Raw genomic sequence first — 27,095 nt, 5'->3', positions numbered from 1 at the left:
AACTCGATTTACAACGGGCACGCTGGCCAATCAGCGTGCACGTTTTGGGGGGATCATGGTATAATATGCTTTATTAAATTAACTACACAGCTTACAGTTGCTGGCTATCCTTTTTTCTATTTTTACATATAATATTACCAAAGAAGCAGTGAATTATTTGGATGTTACAATTTACACAGATTATGTGAAAAATGAATTTAAATCCAAGGTGCATAGAAAAAAATACATTCTCTGACTCCTATTTGTTTTTTTTTTACGAGTGCCCATCCATACAAACAAAAGAGAAGTTTGGTAAAAGGGCAGCTTATCAGAATTTCAAAAAAATGACTTCCGATGAAGAATAATTCCTGAAAGAGGTTGCTAAGTTAATATCAGGAGAACATGATAGAAGATGCAATTAATGAAATAAGGGAAGGTAGAATAGATAAGTTTGGATCTATTTTAGGTAAAGGAGCAGAGAAGGAGGTTAATATTATTGAGAAAAGTGAAAGGAAACAAGAAGAAAGAGATTTTACAGGGGCATATACTCTGAGTTATAATAGTGAGGCCCCTTGTATTAAAATATTGTATTCAAAACTGCAATAAGTTTGCAGGGTTCTCGGATTTGGATATCATTTTTAAACATCCGGTCACATTTACGTACAAAAGAAATAGGAACATTAAAGATATTTTAGAGAAAAATCCCAAGTATAAGGAACATAATAAAAGAAAAGGGAATTATAAATGCGGCAGATGTGCACAATGTCCCCAAATTAAAAATGTGGGGAATGTATATTTGGCTAGTAGGGATAGATTACTAGGCAGTAAACAACTTTCCAACTGTGATAGTGAAGGTTTAGTGTATCTTGCTGAATGTAAAAAATGCTTAGCGTTTTATGTGGGGAAGATGGAGAGAGCCTTTAAACAAAGAATTTACGAATATATGTATGACATTTGGAAGCAGGATGTCAACAATGTCCTGTAATAGGCACACCATGGAATATAAAGAGGCTAAATTTGTGTTTTTTGTGTTGGAGGAGATGCCGGAGAACATCAGAGGGGGTGAGTGGGAAACAAGGATAGAGGTGAGAGAAGTATTTTGGAAGCTAATTTTAGAAGTCTGCAAAGCCCCAGGGCTAAATGAGCATGTTTCTTTGGTACATGTGTTGAAGTTAAGAGTTGCCAGACTTTAATTAATAAGTCTAGTAAAAGTATTTTATAAAAGGTAAACAATGGTTTACATCCCTAGAATTTTCCTATTGTCTCATGTCTATATTTGTTATTTTTATTTTATTTTATTTCATGTAACTTATTCCACTATCCTTAACATACTTTTATGTATTTTTAAACATGCAATTACAACCAGTGCCACTAGATGGGAGTAAAACACTACCTGGAAAGATGGAAGTGATTTTTTTTTTCTGTATTGTTTTTATATGATTATTTAAAAAACATAGATAATGCTTTTTTATTAAAATGTTTTATATAGGATGATTTTCCTAGTACGTTTAACATTGAGATATGTATTTATATTTACATTCACAGTTTTTTATTCTTGTAGGATGTGATTTTAAATGTTTCAAATATTTTTGATTGGATAATGAGATTTAACCAAGGACATTTAAGGGGTAGGATGGGATTGTATGTTTTAATGTATCTGAGGAATTTCTATTATGAATGAAAAATCCGGTGAAAAAGTTAAACATTTAATCTGTTTGATGCTGCTGTTTTATGTGGGCAATAAATTCAGTGTTGGTTACTCGCTGGTGTGGTTCCTAGTGCCCAACTATCTTTTGGAGACTCTGATGATACCAGGTTGGCTGGTGAAAGCGCTCAGTCTGTTTTGTTTCGTTTTGGAATAAAAGAATTTCATCTTCATGGTTTGGTGTCCCTACTTCCTTGGGTTTGCTGTGGTGGAATTTAGTCAATCTTTTTGTATTTGGTTGGAGCTTTGCTCTCTTGGGCACTAAATTTTGACTTTTTTGGGAAAAGTATAGAGATAGGGAGATAGAGAGATCATGAGAGTTTTTACCTTTGTGTAATGGTGTAATAATGGATTCTTTCCACAACTGGGGACATAAGATTCTGAAACAAAGTGATTTATAAAAATGCTAATAGGATATGCAATTGTGTTTGCTGCTAGTTGTAGATGTTCTGGGGGAAGATTATCTGCAGAAAGTGATCAAGGATTTAGTTTGCTTAGGAGCTTGAAAATCAGAGAGGTGGGTACAGGCTGAATAGCAAAAGAATAGGCTGGGGGACTACTTGTAGCATTGTCTAAAGAAAGGGGTCTGTTATTATCAAGTAAGAAATTAGTGGTATATAGGGAGTTTGCGTTTGTGTCTGGTGAAGAGTCATATCTCTCAACTGTACAGATTTTCACAGAATGTCCAGATTTTTGCCTCATATTTTTGGTCTGTTTTTCATAAATTTGTGGTTTTCTGGCAAATTAGTAAAGACTGAAGTTAGAAAATAATGACAGACATTTGAGTTTCAGACTTTGTACCCTTCAGAAAATTCATATTAATGTAAACCCTGTTATTCTTATCAACTTTATAAGTTTGTAAGAGAACTATTTAAACATTGTCCCTATTTTTGGGCCTTTTTCCGACTTTTATTTATGGATTTGTCCAGACTTCTTGCTGTAACAGGTTGAGAGGTATGTGAAGAGTCTTTCAGTAGCTTTTGAATGGTGGAAATTAAATGGGTATTGAAGTCATGGGGAATTTGTTGTGGAGTCCTATCAGGTGTAGGGGATGTTTTTTCTGTAGTGCCTGGGTTAAGTAGGATGGAGACAGACCTCCAGAACTTTTTTGGATTGTTATATGAGATAGATAGTTTAGAGGAAAAGTAATTCCTTTTATTTTGTATCACTAACTTTTTTGGCTTTGTTGCGGAGTTGTTTGTTAAGTTCATTCTGTTTAGTTTTATTTTTTAGCCATACTTTACAAGCTTTGTCTGTAAGGAAGATACTTTGTATGGTCTGTTTTGGTAAACAAGGGGCATGATTAATTTTTGTTTGCTAGGTATGCGCTGGAGCTAAGCTGTTGAGAGTATCCAGAAAGAGTTTATTGAAGTAGCTGGCACTCTCATCTAAGGGGAGTGTTTTTAATGGGCCCCAGTTTTGTCCTTTTAAAATGCTTATGAATTTATTTTGGTTAAAGTGGGTTCCTGGATGTTCTGTAGGAGTGTGTTTTATTTGTTTGAGGGATGGTGAGTCCTATAGGCATATGCTGGGAGATGGTCACTTAGAGTGTTAGGTAGGGTGCCTGAGTTTGGGTAATTATAAGGTTGGGATACTAATATCCAATCTAAGTTTGACTCAGATACTGTTGATAGACCATAGGTAGGAGCAGTGATAAGCTGCATGAAGCTATGTGGGTTTATACGAATGGCAGGAGAGGGGGAAATTAAGTTTAGGCAATTATTGTTGGTGTCTCCTAGGATTATGGTTTCGCTTGACACATTCTGGTTTATTCAGGATAGAAAATTCTCTAATATAGCGATATTGTGGCTTGGAGGAATGTAAACTGCTACAATACATATATTTTTGTTACTATTAATACAGAGTGATGTTGGTAAAAGTTTTAAGTTTCTGAATGTGGGGACAGGTTTGGGGTAGGTTGTAATATGTAGGGAGTTTTGATAGAGTAATGCTATGCTGCCGCCCTTTTTATGGTGTCTATTGGAGCGAATAATATTATATCCTGATGGGAGAATCTCAGTGTCAGCAATATATGGTTTTAGCCATGTCTCAGTTACTGCAACAATGTTTGAGCTGGGGGTAGTTAGCCATGCGTGAAATTCAATGATTTTATTACAAATGCTATGTGTGTTTATTGTTATTAGATTGTACTGTAGCTGTTAGTTTTTCAGAAATATGATGAGTTTTGGAGGGCAATTTGGACAGGGATTTGGATGGATATCTCCACATTATTTTAGTGAGTGGAGAAGGTGAATTATCATGTGTGTTTGATGGCTCTGTGAGATGGGGTTTCTGGAGGTATACAATATATAATTTAAGTTTGGGGTTGGAAGGAAGTAGTTTAATTTTGGCTGTACTAATGGTACAAGATATATTCCATGTGTAACTGTGGGGATCAGTACAATTATGGTTCTATAATTACTAATTTTTTGAACTTTCATGTCACACACATACATGGTTAAACACTCAATTGTTTAATGTGTATGTATAACTAATGCGCAGGTCTGAGAAACAATGCCTCAGTTGTAATGAGCACTCTGCACAGTAATGACTGTAAAAATGCACTTGTAGGTCATCCTTCCCTATACCAACTGGTATAAGTTAATGCTGACAATACAGATGAGCCAGGGTTCTAATCTAATCTAGCAGACTTCCAATTTTATTAATGTTTTTCCACTCAATTATAAAAAAATATTAAAGAATGTAATTATAAATACCTCCAAGCAAAGCTACTTAAACCATCTATTGTATATACTGTCCTTAATAAATATCTCCATTGTTCATGTCAGGATGCATATATCACAAATAATCATCTCCATTGACATATGATCTTGTGTGGTAGTTATATAATATACAATAACTGTGTGATTATATGACTATACCCACACAGGAGCACAGGAGGTGTGCACTGCAGTACGTACTGTATCATGTAGATATGTGATTAGTGTTCATGCTACAACTGTCTTGTCTTTGTGGTGTTACATGCATTGACATGCCCTCATCTGCTGTACATTACCATGTTTCACCTGTCCTCTTTCCCGGTGTTTATTCCTACAATTCATCTGTGTGTAATGTTTCAATGCACGCACTTCCCCTAAATAATTATTTACAATGCAGTCTATGCACCCTTGCTGATCAGTTGCAAAACTTATATTCAATATATCTAAAACAGGTTTCAGCACTACTCTGCACTGTATATAGTTTTTTGTAATGTGTTGGAACTGTATGCATTGCTTTATTAAAAACCCTGATAGTCATTGTGTCTTTCTACACAATCCTGCAGACCTAGTGTGCCCGTAGGTAAACAGGTGTATGTGTTATATTACATGGTTTCCTGGCCAGCCACACTGTTGCTCGCCACAAAACTGCACTTGTTTACGTTTAAATGCGATGCATGGCATGCATATGCAATTAATGCTGCTGCTCATTGCACAAGTACATAAACTCAGTGTAAGCTTTGTGCTAAGCCTACATGGAGTTTATTGAATCTCCAGGTATGTGTTTTGATGATATTATTAGCATATACTTGAATCTGATTATTGGTTACATGTCCCAGTATAAGAAAAGGTATCACACTGTTACAAGGCATTTCTTTCAAACACATAAAATAATACCATAAATTCTTTAAGTACTTACCATTAATATCCAATAAAAAGTGTCAAAATCAATTTTATCTTTGCTACATAAAGTCTTGATAAAGTATACAGGACCTATTTTAGATTCATACTTACAATTTCTAATAAAATGCATTAATCTTAGCATCTCCGTCAAGACAAAATCTAATTTTATGCTCAGCAGGAAAGATTAGTTCCTTTTAACAATGTTTACATGGGAATTTATACATTGAACTTTTTACATCACTTCAGGAACTGGTAAAACCTGGAAGAAACATAATAAAAGTTTGGAGATATAATACGGATCTAAACGCCAATTAGAAGTACAGTTTTTATGATTGCAATTTAGTGCCTGCATTTTGGAAAAAATCAGTCATCTGCCGAGTCATCATGGAATAATAAATATAGTTTTACATTTATTCTTGTATTATATAATGTATTGATCTCTTCCCATATAATTACAAATCAATATATTATCCTGTGGTATATCTTAGCAATAACTAGGAACTTTATTGGAAGAAATTGGTAAAAGCAGCTCTCCTTCAATGTCAGAATTAATTAAGCTTATCTTCTTAGTAAATGACAAAAAGATTATAATAATAATAATTATTATTATAATTATTATTATTATTATTAACATAACATTTCCAATGGTTAATTCTAAATTCTGGCATAAGTTATTTCTGTTATTAGATAATCATGGGAGTAATGATCTTTAATGCACTAGTAGGGAATATACTCTTATTTCCAATCTGAGGCATGAGATACCCTTTAATATTTTTGTTAATTTGATTAACACAAATAAAACATGAATTGTAAATAGCATTGTTAGCTGAATCACGCTAATTACTTTTATATATCTTTTTTGTTGAAATACAATATTTTTTAATGAGTATGCATTTTTATATATCACGACTTTGTCACATATATACTTCTGAAGATGCAGTGATTTAATATTTGTTTAATATCTCAACTTTATATAAAAAATAAAATAATAGCTCTGTCTGTTGTTTATTACCTGGAAGATTGCATGATGTTAATTCATTTCTTTTGCAGGGAAGGTGTTGAACAAGGCTCCTTACACATGTTCTCAGCCTTTCATACCAATAGGAATTTCAAAGTAAAAATAAGGATGACTCTCTCCTGACTTTTTTAGTCCCGATCCTAATACATTGCACCCAATGGATGCATTGTTTCTAGAACCCTTACTTCTCACATAGCTCATTAATAAAGTTACTTCATATATTTTCAGTACACGTTTCTTTATACCAGTAATCTGATAGTCTAGCTGTCACAAAATCATCCAGTTGTAGTATGATAAGTTAAAGGCCATTTGTTAGGGCAATTTAAAGTTAAAGGTCAGTTGTTAGGGTAATAATAAGTTAAAGGCCATTTGTTAGGGTATGATAAGTTAAAGGCCATTTGTTAGGGTATGATAAGTTAAAGGTCATTTGTTAGGGTGATGGTTAGTTAAAGGCTGTTTGTTAGGTAATGATAAGTTAAAGGCCATTTGTTAGGGTATGATAAGTTAAAGGCCATTTGTTAGGGTAATAATAAGTTAAGGGCCATTTGTTAGGGTATGATAAGTTAATGGCCATTTGTTAGGGTAGCATCTCATTAACATTATAAGTCTAGAAGACATTTAAAATGAAACTAACCAGAATGACATTTTCTGTTTTTGGTTTTGCCCATCGGTGCTACCCTAGTCTTTTCCTTAAAATATTATCACATCTGAGTCACTGCAGCTTGGAAGTATGAAGCATCATTTCCCTCCATTTAGACATTTCTTTAGATACAGCAGCCTTTATTAACTGCACATATCCCACTGAAGCTACTGACATTTAAGGATATGCATACCTAGACCTCAAGAACTTGAACACTAGTTTCAGCAGGACATGTATTATAGTTAGTCAGTACATAGTAAAGATTTGAGGAACAGCAAGGTAATTAATTCTTTTCTAGAGGGGATCTGGAGTATGTATATAATGTTACATTCATTAGGTTTGGCTTGATCTCACACTCTTATTTGTTTTCTGTCTTCAACATTGTCAAACACAGAACTATATGATGCTTATATTTTGTTGGAAAGTCTTGGGATAACTGTGCCTGGAGACATATATTTCAGATGCTGCTTTCAAAATATGGACTTCAAGGGCAGCTCATACCTATGAAAAAAATAGTACAACTTACATAAACCCATAAATAAAGCATGATAAATTAACTATAGCAGTTGTTCTTTAGGACCCTGGTAAGCACAACTGTACCACCATGGAAAATGAAGGCCGGATGTTAGTTAGAGACAGAAAGACATTGCTTTGCAAAATCCTGCTTTAACTGTAATTCTCCTAATGCAACCACCTAGAGCCACAAAACTTACTTGCAAGGAAGAACACTCCATTCTGAAATACAATGCCAGCAGTTTATTTCTTTTTGTGAATCCTTAAATGAAAAGCAATGACTGGCAGACATTTTTCAGTCATTGCATCATACAATATGATAGTCACTGCCTTCCTCTAAGTATATAGGCCTAAATGCCTACCAGAATTCAAAGCCATCTGTACTTGTAGAGGCCATATTCCATCATCTAACAATCTCATCTTTATCCACTTACCTATTCTTGTCACTCATAACCAAAGTATTAATGACTGAAATAACCTATATATTTTCAGTGAGATTAGTATTTTAACTGTTTCACTCTCTGTGTCTTCAGACACCGGCTTCTGTCTTATATTCTAGGATCTAGGTTGAGTCTGGCTCCATGATTGTATAGCACAGATTCAGTCCTTTCAATGGAGTATGACTAACTTTTACATTCTGTTCTCAAAGCATTCAACTATACCTTGACCCTTGAACCTTGACTCCAAAGTAAGGGGCATATCTTATTCGGAATGGGTTCAATCTTTCTCCATCATTTTGTAATCTGCTTAAGAAGGATACATAATACTATTTTCCATAATGCTTAATCAGCTAGATTGGATGATAGCATTTATATTTTCCACTGCTTGGATATTAATTGTCTTGGTTTGCTGTATATATATTTAGCTAGTGACTATTAATGCTGGCCAAATATAATGAAGTGGTTTGCATATTTTGTTTTTCATAATTCTGTTTATTTAACCTTAGTAGAGCACAGTGCACTGCATCACTTAGGTTTTGCATTTCATTATAGGTTCATAGGTTCTTAGGTAAGTGCTAGGCTAGCAGCCCTTGTGGGCCATTTGAAGCCTAGCCAATTTCCCTTTTTGTGCTCAAATTGACCTATCCCATTTCATTAAAATTTGGCCTTACCCATCCTATGGTTGATAATTAAATATTAGCCCTAATGATAATAACTTGGGATAAAGCATTTAGGATCTGGCTCTGTCCATTTGTAATATAGGGTGCAGAAATAGGGTAAATTTTCTGTTTCCCATCCACAGATCCAACTTGTGCTTGAATATGGGCAGGGGTGAACTTTGTTTTATGTGGATGGGGAGTCTTTTCCAGAGCAGTGGTATCCTCTGCAGTGTATAACTGTTCCTCCAAACTGTTCTGTTGATGTTACTAGACTGAGTATTTCTGAAACAATTTGACTTGCTGATGTGCAGTAAATCCATCAGTATTGGGTTGGACGATGCCTTGTATGCCAAACACAGGTCACCTCTTACCAGTCTTTAAAATACCGAGTATAGTGACAAGGCTTTGAGTCGGTCCATACAGGACATGTTATTTAGGCCTGATATCTTTTTAGTAAGGATGTGGTGCTGCGGTAGCATTGTCGCCTCACAGTAAGACGTTGTCCTATTCAATTCTCAGCTAAAGCGTCTCCTGTGTGGAGACATGCGTGAATGGGCGTACCTTCATTGAAGGTTGTACGTCAGGGCTGGCAACTTGGTACGTAAAAATATACTGCCAATCATTAGCGGACGGGAGTTCCGCTGTGGCGACCCCTAACCAGGAAAAGCTGAAAGATACAACATCTTTTTAGTAAGGATCACTGTTGGTGTTCATGTTGCATGTGTCTGGAAAGATGCATGCCAGTTTGAGTATTATATTCAATGACGGGCCTAATAAGGGATGGTTAAACAGGAACAATAACATTCCCTAGCTATAGACACAATCCTTTTGTTTATAGGCTGTGCAATATAGAAGGACTTTCTTACAAGAACAAACACATGTTGGTCAAAAGTTAGGTCACTCTCCACATAAGTTCCCAAATCCTAAATAACTGGGTCAACTCTTAGGGGTGTATCCTCGGCTAGCAGCAAGCAAATAAATCCAAAAAATGCAAAAAATAAAATGCTGTGTCAGTATGGAGGTAAAAATCAGCAATGTTTATTCGGAAGCCAATAGTAACCGCTTTCGTCTCCTCAGTCAGAGACTTCTTCAGATTAAGGCTTCAAACTTTGATAAAAACATTTATATACTCATTGACTCATCACATGATTATAATTTAAACATACAGTCACCCTAAAATTCATCTACTAAGAAATATAAAACACATATGCTAATATACTACTAAAGTTTTAGCGCCTTCCTTTTTAAATACATTATAAACTCCACCCTGTTATTTAATCCTGGGGGAAAGCATGCATTAAGCCTCGCTTGCCAACAATATTCTAACCAACCTAACTCTTCTTCAACATTAATACTGTTGTATTCATTATTTATAACATCCAATGCTATACATTTAAAATGTACTTTACATTTCTTCTCTATATAATGTTTACTCATGGCATTCTTCATGTCTCCATGTGTAATTGCATAATTATGTTCGTAAATTCTTCTGCATAGTTCTCTCTTTGTTCTCCCTACATAAAATGATCTACATTCAATAGACATTAATAAGTACACTACATTTTTGGCTTTGCAAGTAAATCTGCCAGGAACTTGAACTACTGTTTTTTCCAACTTCCAGTTCAGTACTGTCTGTAAATAAATATTGACAGTAATTACAATTCAAACATTATACCATTCCCATCTTTGACTCAACTTCTTTAGGCCTATTTAGTTTACTCTGGAAATAGTCTTTGTAATTTTTGGCTCTTCTTTTCACAAACTTAGGTTCTATTCCTACCTTTTCTAAGATTTCTCTATTGCCTTTCAAGATTCCCCAGTTTCTCCTCACAATATTTTTTATAGTATTGGCATCTGTACTATTTTGTACTGCTAATGCTGTCCTAAAACTATTTCCTATATTACTACCATCCATGCTGTTCTTTTGAACTGCATTTATTTTCCTGTTTTCTACTTCTTCTTTAAATAAGAATTCTACTTCTCTCTGTGGATAACCTCTTGTTTGCATTCTTTTGCAGAAGTTATTGGCTTCTTGTACAAACACATTAAGTTTATTTGTCAAATTACTTATCCTTTTTAACTGTCTCTTAACTATATTTATTTTTGTCTTCTTAGGAAGTAGACTGGAATAATGCAAATACATATTACTCTGGAAGTCCTTTTTATAAATTTTAGAAATAAGTTTTTTCCCATCTTTATATATAGTGAGGTCTAAAAAATTGATTTTACCTACATTATCACATAGGTGGTAATCCATTAAGTACAGAAGAAGTAATTAGGGACCTGGGGACCCAAGTTGATAGCAATCTCTCATTTGACAACCACGTGGCCAAAGTGGTTAGAAAAACATTTTATATAGCCCACCTAATCATGAAGGGATTCACATCTAGATCATGGGAAGTCATCATGCCTCTTTACTCATCCCTCATCAGGCCCATAATTGAGTACAATGCCCCTTTTGGGATGTACCTTACCAGACACCTGCAGCAACTGGAAAGACTCCAAAAGTACCTCACCAAGAGGATCAAAGGGCTCAAACAGATGCCATATGCTGCCCGGTTAAAGAAACTCCAGCTCTACTCAGTGGCATACCACCTGCTCAGAGGCAATCTGTGCCTGATGTATAAAGCCATGTCCAACCTGGAATTAATGGACATGCTGCACCTCAGAAAATCCAAATCCCATTGAGCTACGCGCTCGAGAGACTTGAACCTCAGCAATGAAATAAATAGGACATGCTGGAGGGACAGATTCATAACCCAGAGGCTCCCTTCACTCTGGAATAAAATCCCAGTCCAGGTTAGGCAGAGTCCCTCATTGACTCTCTTCAAGAGGAATCTTGATGAGTGGATGGGGGATCGTAGGTTTACCCCGGGTATCACTTCTGTGTCACTGTTAGACAGAGGCACAGTATACTAACATCGAAAAAGGGCATAGCAAAATTAATTTAAAATGGGTGGCGAAAGCCAAACACACTCTGGCTAGGCTTATAAATGCCCTAGGGCAGATAGCCTAGTATGAACCTATGAACCTATAATTATAGGAACATTTTAAATAAGAGCACACATTATTGATATATTCAAGAAAATGTTCTAGTTCATTTTCAGAACCTCCCCATATTAAAAGGACATCATCAATAAAGTGTAGCATCTTTATAGACATGAAGACTGCCATGAGTAAATATTATATAGAGAAGAAATGTAAAGTAAATTTTAAATGTATAGCATTGGATGTTATAAATAATGAATACAACAGTATTAATGTTGAAGAAGAGTTAGGCTGGTTAGAATATTGTTGGCAAGTTTGGCTTAATGCATGCTTTCCCCCAGGATTAAATAACAGGGTGGAGTTTATAATGTATTTAAAAAGGAAGGGGCTAAAAAAACTTTAGTAGTATATTAGTATAGGTGTTTTATATTTCATAGTACATGAATTTTAGGGTGACTGTATGTTTAAATTATAATCATGTGATAAGTCAATGTGTATATAAATGTTTTTATTAAAGTTTGAAGCCTTAGTCTGAGGAAGTCTCCGACTGAGGAGACGAAAGCGCTTACTATTGGCTTCCGAATAAACATTGCTGATTTTTACCTCCATACTGACACATCATTTTATTCTTTTTCTTAGGGGTGTATCATTAATATAGTAGTTCTCTAAGATAGATGACTTCCCAAATGATATAATAATGTATTTTTCATTATTTACTTTTAGTTCATTATTTTAGCACCAACCATTTATTTGGGACAAACCTTCCTGTTGGATGGCTAAGTCATTTGGAGATTCAGTGACTGCTCTTAGCTTGCAGTCATCTCAAACTTAGTCAGCCAGAGCCCTTTGATATTGGCTTTTACTTCAGAAAAGGAGATGCCAAACAGGAGAGGTCCCAGCACAGAATTCTGGGGGACTCCCACTGGTGACTGGTCTCTTTCTGCAGGTAGCTTCTCATATTTTGCTTTCCTGTTTTCATTTCATAACATTATTAGCAACGTGTTCTGTTCTGTAATAGCTAAATCTATGTTTATTTATTTTCATTTATTAATGTTTTGAAGATGAGGTTATCTGAGCTTAGTGCAGTTATCAGGAGAAGGACAAAGAAAACATGCCAAACGTAAATATCTAAATGCAAGTTTGAAAATTAGAAACTGAGAATGAATAAAATATTAAACCAACATGAACAGTACATGAAAAATCTCTCACAAAATGTAATGAAATAAAGTAATAAAATATTACAGTATTTTAGACATCCATAAGCAAAATCAAACTGTTCATGCATTATGAGAGCAAGACACAGCCCTCACCTGTACAATATATATAGATAAGAAATTAGTGTACTCATGGGATCCAAAATGCCATTCCTTAACCCTAATAACATCATTCAGTTTTAAAGCAATCATAAGTTGCAGCTGACATATTCTATATTAAGTGAACAGAATCAAATAAAATATTATGCTATGTATTCATTACACTGTGAACATATATATTAAATATTTGCATTGTTGGGCTGTTTTCATGAACACATACACAATCTGTATTGAAGAACATCCCTAAAACATTTTTTGCTGGCTATTTACTCAGAAAGATTATACTTAGTGTACACATAGTCTATACTTTGTGGTAACCTTTATGAATCCTCCTCAATATTTAAGGTTGCAAGAAAGTCAGTAGGAAAAATAAAATAGGAGGAAGAAGGCGAAAGTTATGCTTGAGTTGTCAGTTCACTCACAACGGTGTGCACAGTGCACACGTTGTGCAGGCATTCATGAATCCAGCCTGTTATCTGTTTGCACTGGTCTGTAGGTATACTTGAAGCTAGTACACAGAGGTTTAGTCAGTCTACTTGGTAATCAAATATCTAATCAATAAATCAGCAAATATACAAATAAAGCAAGTAAGTTTGGTGGCAGAATTAGTTCACACAGTGAGCATCAGGATTTTGGCACAATGTCCATTTAGTGTTTTAAATCTATTTTAACTTCCCCCAAGCAATGTTAAGCCATTTTAAAACAAAATAGAGATCTGTTGGTGTGCTGGACCTAGTGAAGGTTAAAGTAAGACAGAATTTTTCCTTTTGATGTGCTGGGTGAAGGTCCTTATTAGATAAGCAACAGCCACTGTGAAAATAGTATGTGGGTGGTATGAAGTTAAGGCAGTCACTCTGAAATGTCAAAGAGTTGGCCTGAACAGACCATTAAGTTGTATTTGAGGTCTGTGTTGTTTGAGGAACAGGTGACTAGCTCAGCTTGCAGTAGCCCACCAGTACTACAGCATACACTGTTTCTTGTCATGTTCGTAATTATTTCAAACTGTTGTCTAGCAATATTTTCTTAGGCTCCCTTCTATATGAAGAGTCGCAGCATGCATGGCAGCAGAAATAATATCTGCTGTCTACACATGCACATATACTCAGGTTTATACACATCTCATAAACGCTGTGCATATCTTATTCATATCTTCAGGTGCCACAATCTGTTTGCAGTGAAAGTTGCCTGCCAGGATACAGAAAGGCTGCTAGGCCAGGAGAACCAATCTGCTGTTTTGATTGCATTCCATGCTCAAAGGGACAGATAAGTAACCAGTCTGGTAAGGACACTGACTTTGTTTTTTATTGTAAATATATCATCCCTGTAAATGCATTTTCCTGACTAACTATTGTTTAGTCATTTTGAGCTGATTCCTTATGTAAAGAGCAGGAAATTAATGTTTTCTATTGCACTTAATAGATGCCAGGTGAATTTTGCAGTATCATTTTGTTCAGTTTTATTGTACTTTTTTACTGTTTAGTTAACACAGTGTTCTGTTGTGTTTATCCCACAGCCTGGCATTACTAAAGTATTTAGGTTCATAGGTTCATAGATTGGTACTAGGCTATTGGCCCTAGGGCCTGTACAAGCCTAGCCATAACAATTCCCTGGCTATTTCTTCCCACGATATTTACTTCCCTGTCTAGCAGGGTGACTAACGTGATCCCGGGGTAAATTTCCTATCTCCCATCCAGTCATCAAGGTTCCTTTTGAAGAGGCCCAAGGAGGTGCTCTGCTTGACATGTATGGGCAGTCTATTCCAGAGTATGGAGAGTCTCTGAGTCAGGAACCTATCCCTCCAGCATGTTTTGTTCATTGTGATGACAAGGTTTTGGTCCCTGGAGCATGTGGCTCTGATGGATTGGGATTTCTTTAACTGTAGCATGTCCAACAGCTCTGGGTTTAACATTGCCTTGTATATTAAGGAGAGATCGCCTCTGAGTAGACGATATGCGACAGAGTATAGCTGGAGTTTTTTTAGTCGGTCAGCATAGGGCATCTGCTTTAGGCCTGTGATTCCTTTAGTGAGGTGTTTCTGCGGCCTTTCCAGTTGTTGCAGATGTCTTGTGAGGTACATACCAAATGGGGCATTGTACTCTATGATGGGTCTAATGAGGGATGAGTACAGTGGGACAATGACCTCCTTTTTTCTGGATAAAAAGCCCTTAGTGATGAGGTGTGCCACATAGAAGGATTTCCTGACTGTTGTGGTGATGTGGTTATCGAAGGTGAGACCACTATCCACCTGTGTTCCTAAGTCTCTTATCACACTTTCAGTGTTTAGTGTACTGCAACCTATGTGGTAATTCATGGGTACATGGTTTTTCCCAAAGGGGATAACTATGCACTTCTTGGCATTGAGCTTGAGCCCATGACTCTGGCACCAAGCATCTGTTTCTGTAAGGCCCTTTTGTAGAATATCCACATAATTTGGGGATTCAATAATGGCTCCCAGTTTGCAGTCATCTGTGAAGGCTCTTAGCCAGAGTCCCTTAGTGTTGGCCTGTACTTCAGAGAAATAGATGCCAACCAAGAGCAGTCCCAGGACTGAACCCTGAGATACTCCAATTGTCACTTGTCTGGAGCTGGATTTGGAGTCAACTACTTTTACAGTGTGGGTTCTGTCAGTAAGCCAGTTGGCAACCCATCGAGTGACGTAGGGATTTATGCTCAGCTTACTAAGTTTATCTATGATTCCAGAGTGGGGGATGGTGTCGAAGGCCTTGGCTAGGTCCAGATAGGTTGTGTGGATCACCTTACCCTCATCCATGGCTCTGGAGACTGATTCAAAGAAGTCAATCAGGTTTAAGAGATATGATCAGCCCTTCATGAGCCCAAACTGGGTGGGGTCCAGTGTTTGAAGGTTGCTGATGTCTTTGTTTATAAGTTCCACGATAATACGTTCCATGACCTTGCAGACCAGGCTCATCAGACTGATGGGACAGTAGTTCCCAGGATCCAGAGTGGATACCCCCTTGTGGAGTGGGAAAACTGTAGCTGTGCACCACTCAGTGGGCATGAAGCCTGAGGTGAGGCTATGATTAAACATGGCACTTAGGTGAGGTGCCAGTTCATTTTGTAGTTCATGTAGTACACAGCCCGGGATAACGTCTGGTCCCATGGATGCTGTATTCTTAGCTTTGGAGAGTGCGGTTTTTAGCTGTGTGTCCGTGATTACCAGAATTTGGCAATCTTTCAGTATTGAGATGAGCCTTTTAGGGGTGAGAGGGGGGGGGGTGAAGATGGCACTGAATCGGTCTGCCAGGATATTGACAATGTCCTTGGGATCAGTATATTTAATGTCATTCTGTTGTAGCTCAGAGCAGATCTGAGCATTGCCATTTAGATTCTTGACAAAGCTATAGAATGCCTTGTGGTTGTCTTTGGAATCTTTGGCAATTTTATTTTTGTAACTGGCTTTGGAGGATTTTATGAGGGATTTCAGCTTCTTACTGAGGCTGGTAAGGGAATTTTTTGCATCCTGAGATTTTCCTCTTTTCTGCAACAGTTTCTTCCTTCTGTTGTATAGTTTGTTTATGAGAGAGGACCACCAGTTTGGCTTCCTTTTTTTGGAGGAGAGTGTCTTGGTTCTATTTGAGATGGCACGATTCATGCACGAGTGGATTTGCTCATACAGTGCCTTAGTGTAGGATTCGGCAGTCGAACTTTCAGTTCCCATCTGCATGGGTGACCTGAAGTTTGTCACTTCTGAATTGAGTAGCATGAAGTTGGCCTTGAAGAGGTTTTTTTATGGATGTTTCCTTACTGGGGGGTGGGGGTGGGATGTGGATGTCAAAGGTGATTAGCTTATGGTCAGACCTAACCAACGAGGGGGTGACCACTGGTGTGGAGCATCGATTTCCCATGTTGGTAATGACCAGGTCCAGGATATTGGAGCCCCTGGTGGGACTATGGATTAGTTGATCCAGGACATTGGAATTCATGAATTCCAAGAACCGTTGGGCAAAGGTGTAGGTACACAAGTAGTTTTCCCAGTTAATGGCAGGGTAGTTGAAATCACCCAGTATTAGGGTGTTTGGTTGCATCTTAATATTTTCCAGTATGTTTAGAAAGGTGTAGTGGGAATCTTGGGGTATAGTGGGGATCTGTACCAAGCTACAATTTGGATTGCAGTCTTACCTAGTGTTAGTTGCACCTGGAGAATTTTGGATGCATTGTGTTGGGCAACTAGCTTGGTGGTGTGAATATCCTTGGTAAAGATAGACACTCCTCCACCTTTAGTGTTTCGGTCCTGGTTTGGTGGCCGAAAAGTGTGGTAAGAGTTGTAGCCTGGTATTGCAGGGGTGCTTTCTGGAGCCTTGAACCAGGTCTCTGTTACTGCACAGATATCGATGTTCTCCATTTTTAGGAGTGCTTCAAGAGAGTGCATTTTGAAGTTTAGACTTCTAGCATTGAGTAGCATTACCTTCAGATTTTGCATACTTGTACCTGTTACAGTGGTGATTTTGTCCTTTGAGCCTTGCCTAAAAAAGGCACTATAGGGGTAGCAAGAGCCTTAGGCAGTAACCTGAATCCCAGGGGTAACATGTGCAGACCATCTCTGGCAAAGGATCATGTCGTCCCAGCCAGTCAGATACTGGATCCCCTTTGAATGACACCAGAAGCTTAGCCAATTGTTGAAGTCAATCATTTTGTCCTTATACTATGGTATCATTCTGGGCAAAGGCAGGCTCCTACTCAGGGCTAGAGTCATACCTGCCTGGGTCACATGATCCAAGAGCTCTTCCATGTCTCTTTTCATGTAGTCCAGGGAGGTACATCTCAAGTCATTCACTCCAACATAGACAATGCCAGAGTCATATTTGTACTTGTTGCGGAATGACTTGAGTGCTTGTGTTATGTGGTGGATCCTGGTACCCAACAGGCAGCTGACTGTAATTTTCTCCTTGTTCAGCCTGGTGAGTGGGACATCAGTGTGCCTGACTACTATAGAGTCACCTATGACTAAAGTGTTGGGTATGTTGTCTTGCCTTAGGGGCTGTTGTTGGGTGGCACACTGGTGTTGTGAGCTATGTGATACTTTGGTTGTGATTGGTGTTTGTTTGCATTTCAGCTTCAGAGGTCCTTGTTGCTTGGGCAGGTTAATGTTACGGGCCTCTGCATATGTGTGTTTAGTGTTGTTATGTGTGGGTGTTGGTTGTGAGGGTTTTGAAGGGCTATGTGTTGTTTGAGGTGTAGTGCGGGTGTTAACCTTCTCCTCTTTATTGTCTAGCACAATCTTGGATGGAGAGAGCTTTTCTTCCAGTTTGGCTATGTAAGTGCATCTCTCACAGGTTGTAGTGTTGGGTGGTAAGAGCAGAGGGTTGTCTGTGTACATGAGGCAATTGCTGCATTGTCCCAGTATGCCCAGATACACCAGGTGGACAGGAGAAACCACCGGAAGCTGACCCTTGGACATGCCTGGTTAGGTGATTATTTTTCCCCTTATCTTGGCAAGGTACTTTGCAATTATAGGCTGTTTAGCGCCTAAGATTAATTTCTCCTTATTACCAAGGAGAGTTGAGTGCTTGTATCAGTTTAAGGCTTCCTAGTGCTTTCCAGTAAGTTTTAGAGCAAGTGCTAGTCACAGAGACTCCAACCAGAAAGAGTCAGGAATCAATGCACTCTGCTCCTACTCTCACCAGGATTAGAATATAAGCACAGATTCCAAGCTGTCACCTATAAAGCTGTTATTAAGCTTTCTGGTGATCAGCAGTCTCCAGGAAGTAATGTAACTGCACTCCTTCTCTCACAAGGAGAAAAGAGAAGCACTAATCCCAAGATGACTACTGAGAGGCAGAATGTGGGCTCTCCAATAACTAGTGGTCTTGCAATAGATGCTTAAAGGTAAGATGAAAAAAATGGTTTATCCTAAACACTGCAGTGTGCACTAGAGGAATTAGATGTGAAAGTAGGTAACTTAAGTTTTACCTGTCTAAAAAGTTAAGTTTTAGTGGAGAGTCACTATTTTTAAAACAGCAAGATAGATTGAAAGGGGGTGGTCACTTTTGTATTCTGGTACTATGGAATACAGTAGGATGGCAAATAAATTTAAATAGTTGAAAGGGAGTGATTTCACAAAATGTTAATGTTGTGCTTACTCACACAAGCCAGTAAAAGCATAGAGGAAATGAGATATATGGTCAAATTAACATAAGGGGCAGGCAACTAGAACAACAGTGGTGTTTAAGAACACAACAGTAACTGGGTGGCAGGATGGGAAAAATTATTTCTGCCTGACTCACAAGAGCCAGAGCTGTGGTCTCTTTTCAAGTTTTAATATGCAGTTAAAAGCAGAATACAAGTAAAACACAAGGTAAAGAAAACAATTCACGGCATTCAGAATAGAAAAAGGCAATAAAGTAATACAAAATTCAACAAATAAAAAGCAAACTAACACTTCCCTCACAGCAAAGTGTAGCAGAGTCTGGATGAGCCTTTCTAGTAGATAAATATATCTAGTAGATAGATTTATTGTACCTGATTTAATGAGTTAGTTTCTAAGAACCAATGGCAGTAGATCTTTGGCAGAGAAATAAACTGCTGCTGTTTTCTGGAAGTAGGCACTTTTGATTGAATTCCTAACACATTTTCTATTCATTATTTTGATTTCTGTGCTGGGACAAAAAATAAAATATGAGACAGCTTGCTTTTTGTCTTAATTTAAAGGCTCCAGTAGGTCGTGCACAGATCACATGTTCTGAAATTGCTATAATGTTGGCATTTTGACGTGATTCATCATCTACAGAGCAGAAAAGTAATGCTTTGTTTAATTTATAATAATAATTATACAGTTTGTGTTATTTTTTTTCCAAAAAAAATGTTATTCGAAACAACAAAATAACACAGTTAAAAAACAATAATTGCTCAAGACACCAAGAATGTCTAATAACTGTAGCAATATAATGGGGTAAATGCATCCTTTAGATTTGTGAAACTGGTCTAACAAATCAATAATCCTAATATCTTCTTCTACTAGGATGTTGTTCTGGATATCAAATGATTAAGTTAAATAACTCAGTCCATGCGGCCATTTTGCTTTTATCCTTTTCTTAGTTCCATTCCATTTGTACTTCTGCACACTGCAAAGTTTATTCATTAGGGATATAAATTCTTTTTTGCACAAGGAGATCACTTTCCTCCATTTTCTAGCGATACATTTCTTAATGATAAGCAAGAAGGTTTCTAACAGTGCTATCAATAATGTTATAGGAAAACTCCAGACAACGGACCCAATCCACTCTGGTTTCATCAAGGGCAGGTCATGCATACTCGACCTGGAAAACGTCTTTGAGAAAGTCACTAAAGCAATGAATGAGGGCAGAATGGTTTGCACTGCTTACCTTGACCTGGCCAAGGCACTGGACACAATACCCCTCTCGGGCATTGTTGACAAACTTAAGAGTTTAGGTGTAAATCCTTATGTTACCCGATGGATAGCCAGTTGACTCGCAGAAGGACCAAGGAAGTTAGAATTGGGGAATCCACCTCTACAAAGTGGCCAGTCACAAGTGGAGTCCATCAGGGATTGGTCCTGGGACCACTCCTTTTTGCCATTTACTTCTCTGAAGTCAAGGACAATGTCAATGGCCTCTAGCTGACTAAATTTGCAGATGATTGCATATTAGGAGCAGTCACTGAATCTCACACTGACAGAAATGTTCTTCAGGAAGAACTGACACAGACAAACAACTGGTGTCAGAGCCATGGACTTAAATTCATGCCTAGAAATGCCTAATAGTATCCTTCAGGAAGTCATCTACCCCTGGAAACTATCATATTGGCAACACCCCCATAAGAGTTGGCCCAGTAGTCACTGACTTGGGGACACAAATAGATAGTAATCTAGCCTTTGACAATCATGTGTCTACAGTAGTGAGGAAATCATTCTATATTGTGCAACTTATAAACAAATGCATGGAATTTTGGTCCAAGGAATTCCCTGTTCCACTGTATTTGGCATTCATCAGACCTTTCACTGAGCACAGTGCCCCATTTGTATGTACCTAACCAGGCATATCCAACAACTAGACTGTTCACAGAGGTTCCTCACTAAAAAAATACAGGGCAAAAGTAACATGTCCTATACAGACTGCCTCAAGGCCCTGTATTCTGTTTCCTACAGGTTGTTGAGTAGAGATCTATACTTGGCATACATTGTTAGACCCAACTCTGATGGAACCTCTGCATATCTGCAAAACAAACAGCATCAGAACTATCTTTTCTAAAGACTTAAACCTTGGCTGGGATAAATAGAACCTGTTTGAGAGACAGATATGTATCCCAGAGACCTCCTTTTCCGGAACAGTCTCCCCATTCATTTGAAAGCAGAGTTCTTCCCTAACCTAGTTCATCTGTAACTTGGACTGTTGGATGATGAACAGGAAATTCATCCCTGGTTTGGTACTTATGTCTATCATGGACACAGGCAGTCTGTAAACGGTTCATCTCCCAGTCCTCTGCTAGCAAATGTTTCATCTCTCAATCCCCTGCTTACACTTATCAAAGGTATCAGAAACTACCAGAGATTTGGGATGCATGACTAAGCTTAAAAAGGTGCTTGTGTTCGTTAGCCTACTAAACACCTATGATCCTATCTCAGACGTAGACCACCAAAGGTAATTAGGAAAGAAAATCAACAGTACAGGGGGGTTTCAAGCTTTAGTTTGTTTGGCCATAGCTAACCTAACAGTCTTTCCATCTCTTTTAGTAAAGATTTAAGCATGGGGCAGGACTATAGATGTGCCTCCTATCATCCAGTGCTCCCTCTAAACACCCCAAACAAATAAAATCAGCCAATGAAAACATTTTCTGAATTCTTACTGGTGTGTAAAATATTTGTGAAACATTGCCAACCAAAAAATACTTTTCCTTAAGATTGTGTCATGCCTACAGTGTAATGCAATCCTGTCACAAATATGCTGAGGAATACACATCTGTAAATACCCTCTGTCACACTAATCCCACATATTTTATAAGCTTTGTTCAGATGGTAGGATACTTGTGATGCAGTCTGATTTGAGACCCTGGAAATCAGAAACACTCCTTATTATGGAAGTTTTTTTTTTTCTGTAGCAATAGGGTAAAGCAGCAACTCAATTATGCATCCAAACAGAGTGGCCTTACATTCTGGGAATACTTGTCAGCAACTGGATTCATGACCTGGCAGAAGCTCACAGAATGATATAACCTAGGATCATAATAAGAAATACTCCTTAATTCTTTGAAACGGCAGGAGACCTATCAAAAAATTTTTACAGTGAGGGACACAGACTAGACTGATCTGATTAAATTAACATTTGAAGCTGGAAACCCTGATCCTATCAAAAGATATGTAATTAACAAATCATATAAATGTCTAATAAAGGGGAAAATTAACAGTTTAAGTACTATTTTATTCAGTTGTAATGTACTGCTCATATTTGGTTAAAAAAAACTGTTCTGTTGTGTTTATACATATTCTGGATATTGTAGCATAACCAAAGATGATTCTTTAGAACCTTGAAGAGTACTGTTTTGCTGGCTGGTGTGCTCCTTTGAGTTTTTTCAGTTTTTCTTAGCTTTTCTGTATTGCTATAAATTGCCCACACTTGTGAAGCACAGCTCATTGTGTAGCCATATTTAACCATGCAATGTACAGATGCAACTTTCTCTATATTCTTATCACACTCGATATCCCGTAGTTGCACAAGGATCCCCTGGTTTGTGCAAAGAAACACATTGTTCTTTGTGTGTAGACTGACATTACTTGTTTTAAACATATAGCACAGCAGTTAATCAAATCATAACTAGAAGGAAATACCCACCCTTCAGCTGATATAAGTAAGCATCTGGAACCACAGATTTACATGTTCCAACTAGCTCTATAGCCAGTCTGGTTGAAATGGGCATCCTGAGACAATATAACAATGTTTACTGAGAATGACCTTCCATTTAAACAAAGTGACACAATGTGTGAGAGATGTGGTTATATAACATTATTGGAGGTGACACTCTCACACAAAACCACTACAAATAAAAAGCTGGTTGTTGGTACCACAAAACATTAAAAAGAAATCACACATGGCTCAGACCAAACACATAGACCTATATATTCTGATATATTCTGAGGCTGTTAAGAGTAAGCCCATACACCGCAGAGGTCTTTTAAATATTAATTTAAAAAGAAAGTGTGCTCCAAAATCTCACAAACATACATCAAAGGCAGCACCCATCATGAAACCTACATCCAGGAGTCACACTGACTCAGTTTAAAAGGCCATAAGGCAAATCTGCATACAATCCGATATCCTCATCACAGATGACTCCTGAGTGAAACACTCCAATGCACTACACACCAGGCTGTATAAAGAGAGTGCCTTAGTCAGTTGCTTACCTGGTGACAGGATTTGCCACATCAGGCAAGAACTCAAGTCCTTGCCACAAGTATAAATATGATAGTCATTGTACATGTGGATGTAAATGAATTGAGATATACACCCCTGGACAATACGAAGACAGAGATGAAGGAACTCTTGGAATATGGGCTGAGGCAGGAATGAATCTAACCTTGAGGGGCATTCTACTATCACTAAGAATGATGCCACAATATAAACAAAAGGTAACAGTTTATCTTCTGCTGTCATTCAGGGGTACAATATATATTTGCCTAGGAGGAGATGGTAGACAATTCTAACTGCTTTGCCAAGGATGACTTGCATCCCTCCTCCCAAAGCTTCTGTATATTAGCCAAAACATTGTCCACCCTATAGTGCCTTTTTTTGGACATTTCAGTCCTTTAAAGCTTCCAACATAACTAATTAAAATCTGAGCAATGTTAGGTATTGCTGTTCAGTGCTAGGAGTCTTAACAAAAAAACATACCTCTGAACTGTACAGATGTTTGCAGAATGTCCAGATTTTTGCTTCACATTCTGGTCCATTTTTCATAAAACTGTGGTTTTCTGGCAAATTAGTAGCAAATCATTAAAGAGTGAAGTTAGAAAATAATAACAGACAGTTGAGTTTCAGACTTCATATCCTTCAGAAAATTCATACTAATGCAAAACCTGTTATTCTATCAACTTTCTAAGTTTCTAAGAGCAATCTTTAAAAATTGTCGCTACTTTTGGGCCTTTGTCCCACTTTTATTCACGGTTTTGTCCAGATTTCTTGGTCTCAGAGGTTGAGAGGTATGCAAAAAACTCTATACCATACAAGCACTACTTACCCTGGAAAATGTCAATATATGCATAGTCACAGAGACCTGGTTCAACACCAGTGAAAGCATTCCATCAGTCCAGGGCTTCAATGGTTATCACTCATATAGGTTCACCGCTTTAGATATATGCACTAAATGCAGAGGTGACTCCATGTTCTTAAAAAAAAGAAACTCACCTCCAGACTCGCTAGTGAAAATTGCTACCTGGAGCTCCTCCAAGACCAACTTCATGTAAACAAACCCGCTTATCTTACCTAACCAGTATGAAGGCACTTATATTAAGCCAAACACCATAAACTGGGAGACTTTTATATCCTCAAACATCTATGTGCAGAGATTTTTGATCTTCATTAATACAAGCTGTCTGGATCAGTTAGTCTGCACACCAACAAGAGGAGATAAAATCATGGACTGGGTTCTTAACAAAATGGGGCAGCTCTGCTCCCCAACAATTGCAATCTCCTCCCTGGTCAAATCTGGCCTCAAGTCAGTCACACTCACTATAAGGCTGAAGCCTGAAGTATATATGAACTATCACATTGGGAATATCCTCCTGAAAAATTGATCCCATAGTTAGAGGTATGGAAACATGTTAACAGCGAACTGTCCTTCAATCACATGTATCCATCATTATAAGGAGACTGTTTTTCATCACACAACTTATACCTAAAGGTATGCATTGTCCAGATCAAAGGACATAATTGTTCCTCTGTACTCACTACTCATTGGGGTGTTCATGGAATATAATGCCTCTCTTGGTATGTACCTGTCCAAATACTTGTCATAAATTGAATGACCACAATGCTTTCTCACTAAAAAATCCAGGCTCTAAATCATAAAACAATATGCAGATGATATCAAAGCTTTGTCTCTCTTCTTGGTATCATACAAGCTATTTAGAGGTGATCTCTGCCTTCATATACTGCCTCAAAAGACTCTATTCTATCAAATCTATTACACATTCACATACAGAGTACTTAATACTTACTCTGTTGAAATGTAATTTGGTTGAATGGATGGGTAACCCCAGATAGGGTCTATATTATGATGTCAAAATGCTGTAACATCGAACACCTGAACACTGACAAGTATTCAGTGAAATTCACTTTTGCGATTCGCTGAATACTTAAAGGGCAAATAAATACTTGCCCCGCAACCCAACAAAACTAAATCTACTTAAACCAAACCCACTCATGTGGGGGGCTGTGCCCCCCATGTGTGGGCTGTACCTTTCACCCCCCCCAACTAAATATATCAACTCCGAGATCACACTGCAGTGGGGTAAAGGGCAAAATTGTGTAGTTGGCCAACTACATCTTTGGCCTTTAAGTATTCAGCGAATTGCTCATCAAAAGGCTAAGCTTACTTCGAGGTCAAAGGGTAAAGTCCTGCAGTCCATGCCAGTTGGTGTAGTGATTGTATAAGATTTAGTAGTATGAAAGGAAAAAGGCCTTCAAAGAGTCAAATATGCTTAGGAATGGCTTGCAGGTTTTGTTAAAATGCATTGTATAATGGTCTTGTCTTGATTAAATTCTAATTCGATAACCTTTGCGTCTAATAAAATTATACAGAACAAACAAGAGCAATGATATATATGGTTTATGACTATGTAAGCATTACTGTCTGCACTTTTATTCCTTTCTAGCTACCAATCTTATTGAAAAAATGTGCATGTGTATTTATGTGTGTGTGTTTGTGCATGTGTATGGGCAGGGGAAATTTTCTTTCATATATTTCATACCAAGTAGCATTAATTTGTGCCATTCCTTCATTTCTAGATTCTACAAATTGTGTGGCTTGCCCATCTGATGAATGTCCTAATGAGAAACGAGTGAAGTGCATTCCAAAACTTGTACAATTCCTCTCGTTCAGTGATCCCCTGAGTGTAGCTCTAGGATGTGTTGCAAGTTTCTGTGTATCTATCAACACCATCATCCTGGCTATATTTATAAAAGCTAATCACACACCGATCGTCAAAGCTAACAATCGTGAACTTAGTTACTGTATTCTGGCTGCACTGTTTCTGTGCTTCCTCTCCTCCTTTTTATTCCTGTATCACCCAACAAAGATAAGTTGCATCCTTCGTCAAACTGCCTTTGGTTTTAATTTCTCCATATGTGTGTCCTGCATTCTAGCAAAAACGGTTACAGTGGTCTTTGCTTTTAATGCCACAAAGCCAAGCAGTAGAGTGAGAAAATGGGTGAAATATAAGATATCGTCATATATTGTAATAATCTGCTCGGTGATTCAGTTATTTATATATTTAATGTGGCTGTCTACATCACCGCCATTTCCAGAGGTTGTTATGGAATCAGATGAATGCATAATGAGTTTGCAGTGCAATGAAGGATCAAGCATTGCCTACTGGTGCAAGCTAGGCTATGTTGCTGTTCTGTCCACTGTCAGTCTGACTGTTGCATTCCTAGCTAGAAAACTGCCAGACAACTTTAATGAAGCCAAATTCATAACTTTCAGTATGCTTGTTTTTCTTAGTGTGTGGTTGTCCTTTATTCCAGCGTATCTGAGCACTCGTGGAAAATATACAGTGGCAGTAGAACTATTTGCCATTTTGTGTTCTAGTGCTGGGATGATGGGATGTATATTTTTTCCCAAATGTTACATTATTCTTTGGAGACCTGACAAAAACACAAAGGAACAAATGATGGGGAAGGCAGTAGTCAGTAAGCAGAAAATAATCTAATTTTATTGCTCAGTAAAACTGATAGTCTCAGTGATGTTTCTTTCACAGTAAACAAAAACAGATATTAAAAGCACAATAAACAGACTTGTCCATAGAAAGCAATAAGGGCTTGTATTTGTTATGTAATTGTTCTGAATCATTGCCTCATGCATAAATTTATATAATGATGAGTCTCCTCTTCAGGAATTGAAGTCAGGTCATACTTTTGCTCATATGCAAGTCAAATACATTAGGCACGACTTAGGTATAGCACTATGATGTAAACAAAGAAGCGTATTGTACATATGTATTTTTTTTATTCAAAAAAGTAAAAACTAACA

The 27,095-nt window shown here is 37.5% G+C and overlaps 1 protein-coding gene across 1 annotated transcript in view; it reads left to right on the top strand.

The window, feature by feature from the left end:
* LOC122792433 (extracellular calcium-sensing receptor-like) overlaps window positions 1-26,775 on the top strand; it is a 252,078-nt gene extending 225,303 nt beyond the window's left edge. Inside the window, exon 5 of the mRNA XM_044060223.1 lies at window positions 25,853-26,775. Within this exon, the coding sequence (XP_043916158.1) occupies window positions 25,853-26,775 (923 nt within the window). The remainder of the gene's footprint in view (window positions 1-25,852) is intronic.
* The last annotated feature ends 320 nt before the right edge of the window (window positions 26,776-27,095 follow it).

This window comes from Protopterus annectens, chromosome 1.part2 (assembly GCF_019279795.1).
Source record: "Protopterus annectens isolate FY-2018-M chromosome 1.part2, PAN1.0, whole genome shotgun sequence".
NCBI lineage: Eukaryota > Metazoa > Chordata > Ceratodontiformes > Protopteridae > Protopterus > Protopterus annectens.
Note: the sequence above shows the minus strand (reverse complement) of the source record. Positions and strands in the feature narration are given on the sequence as shown.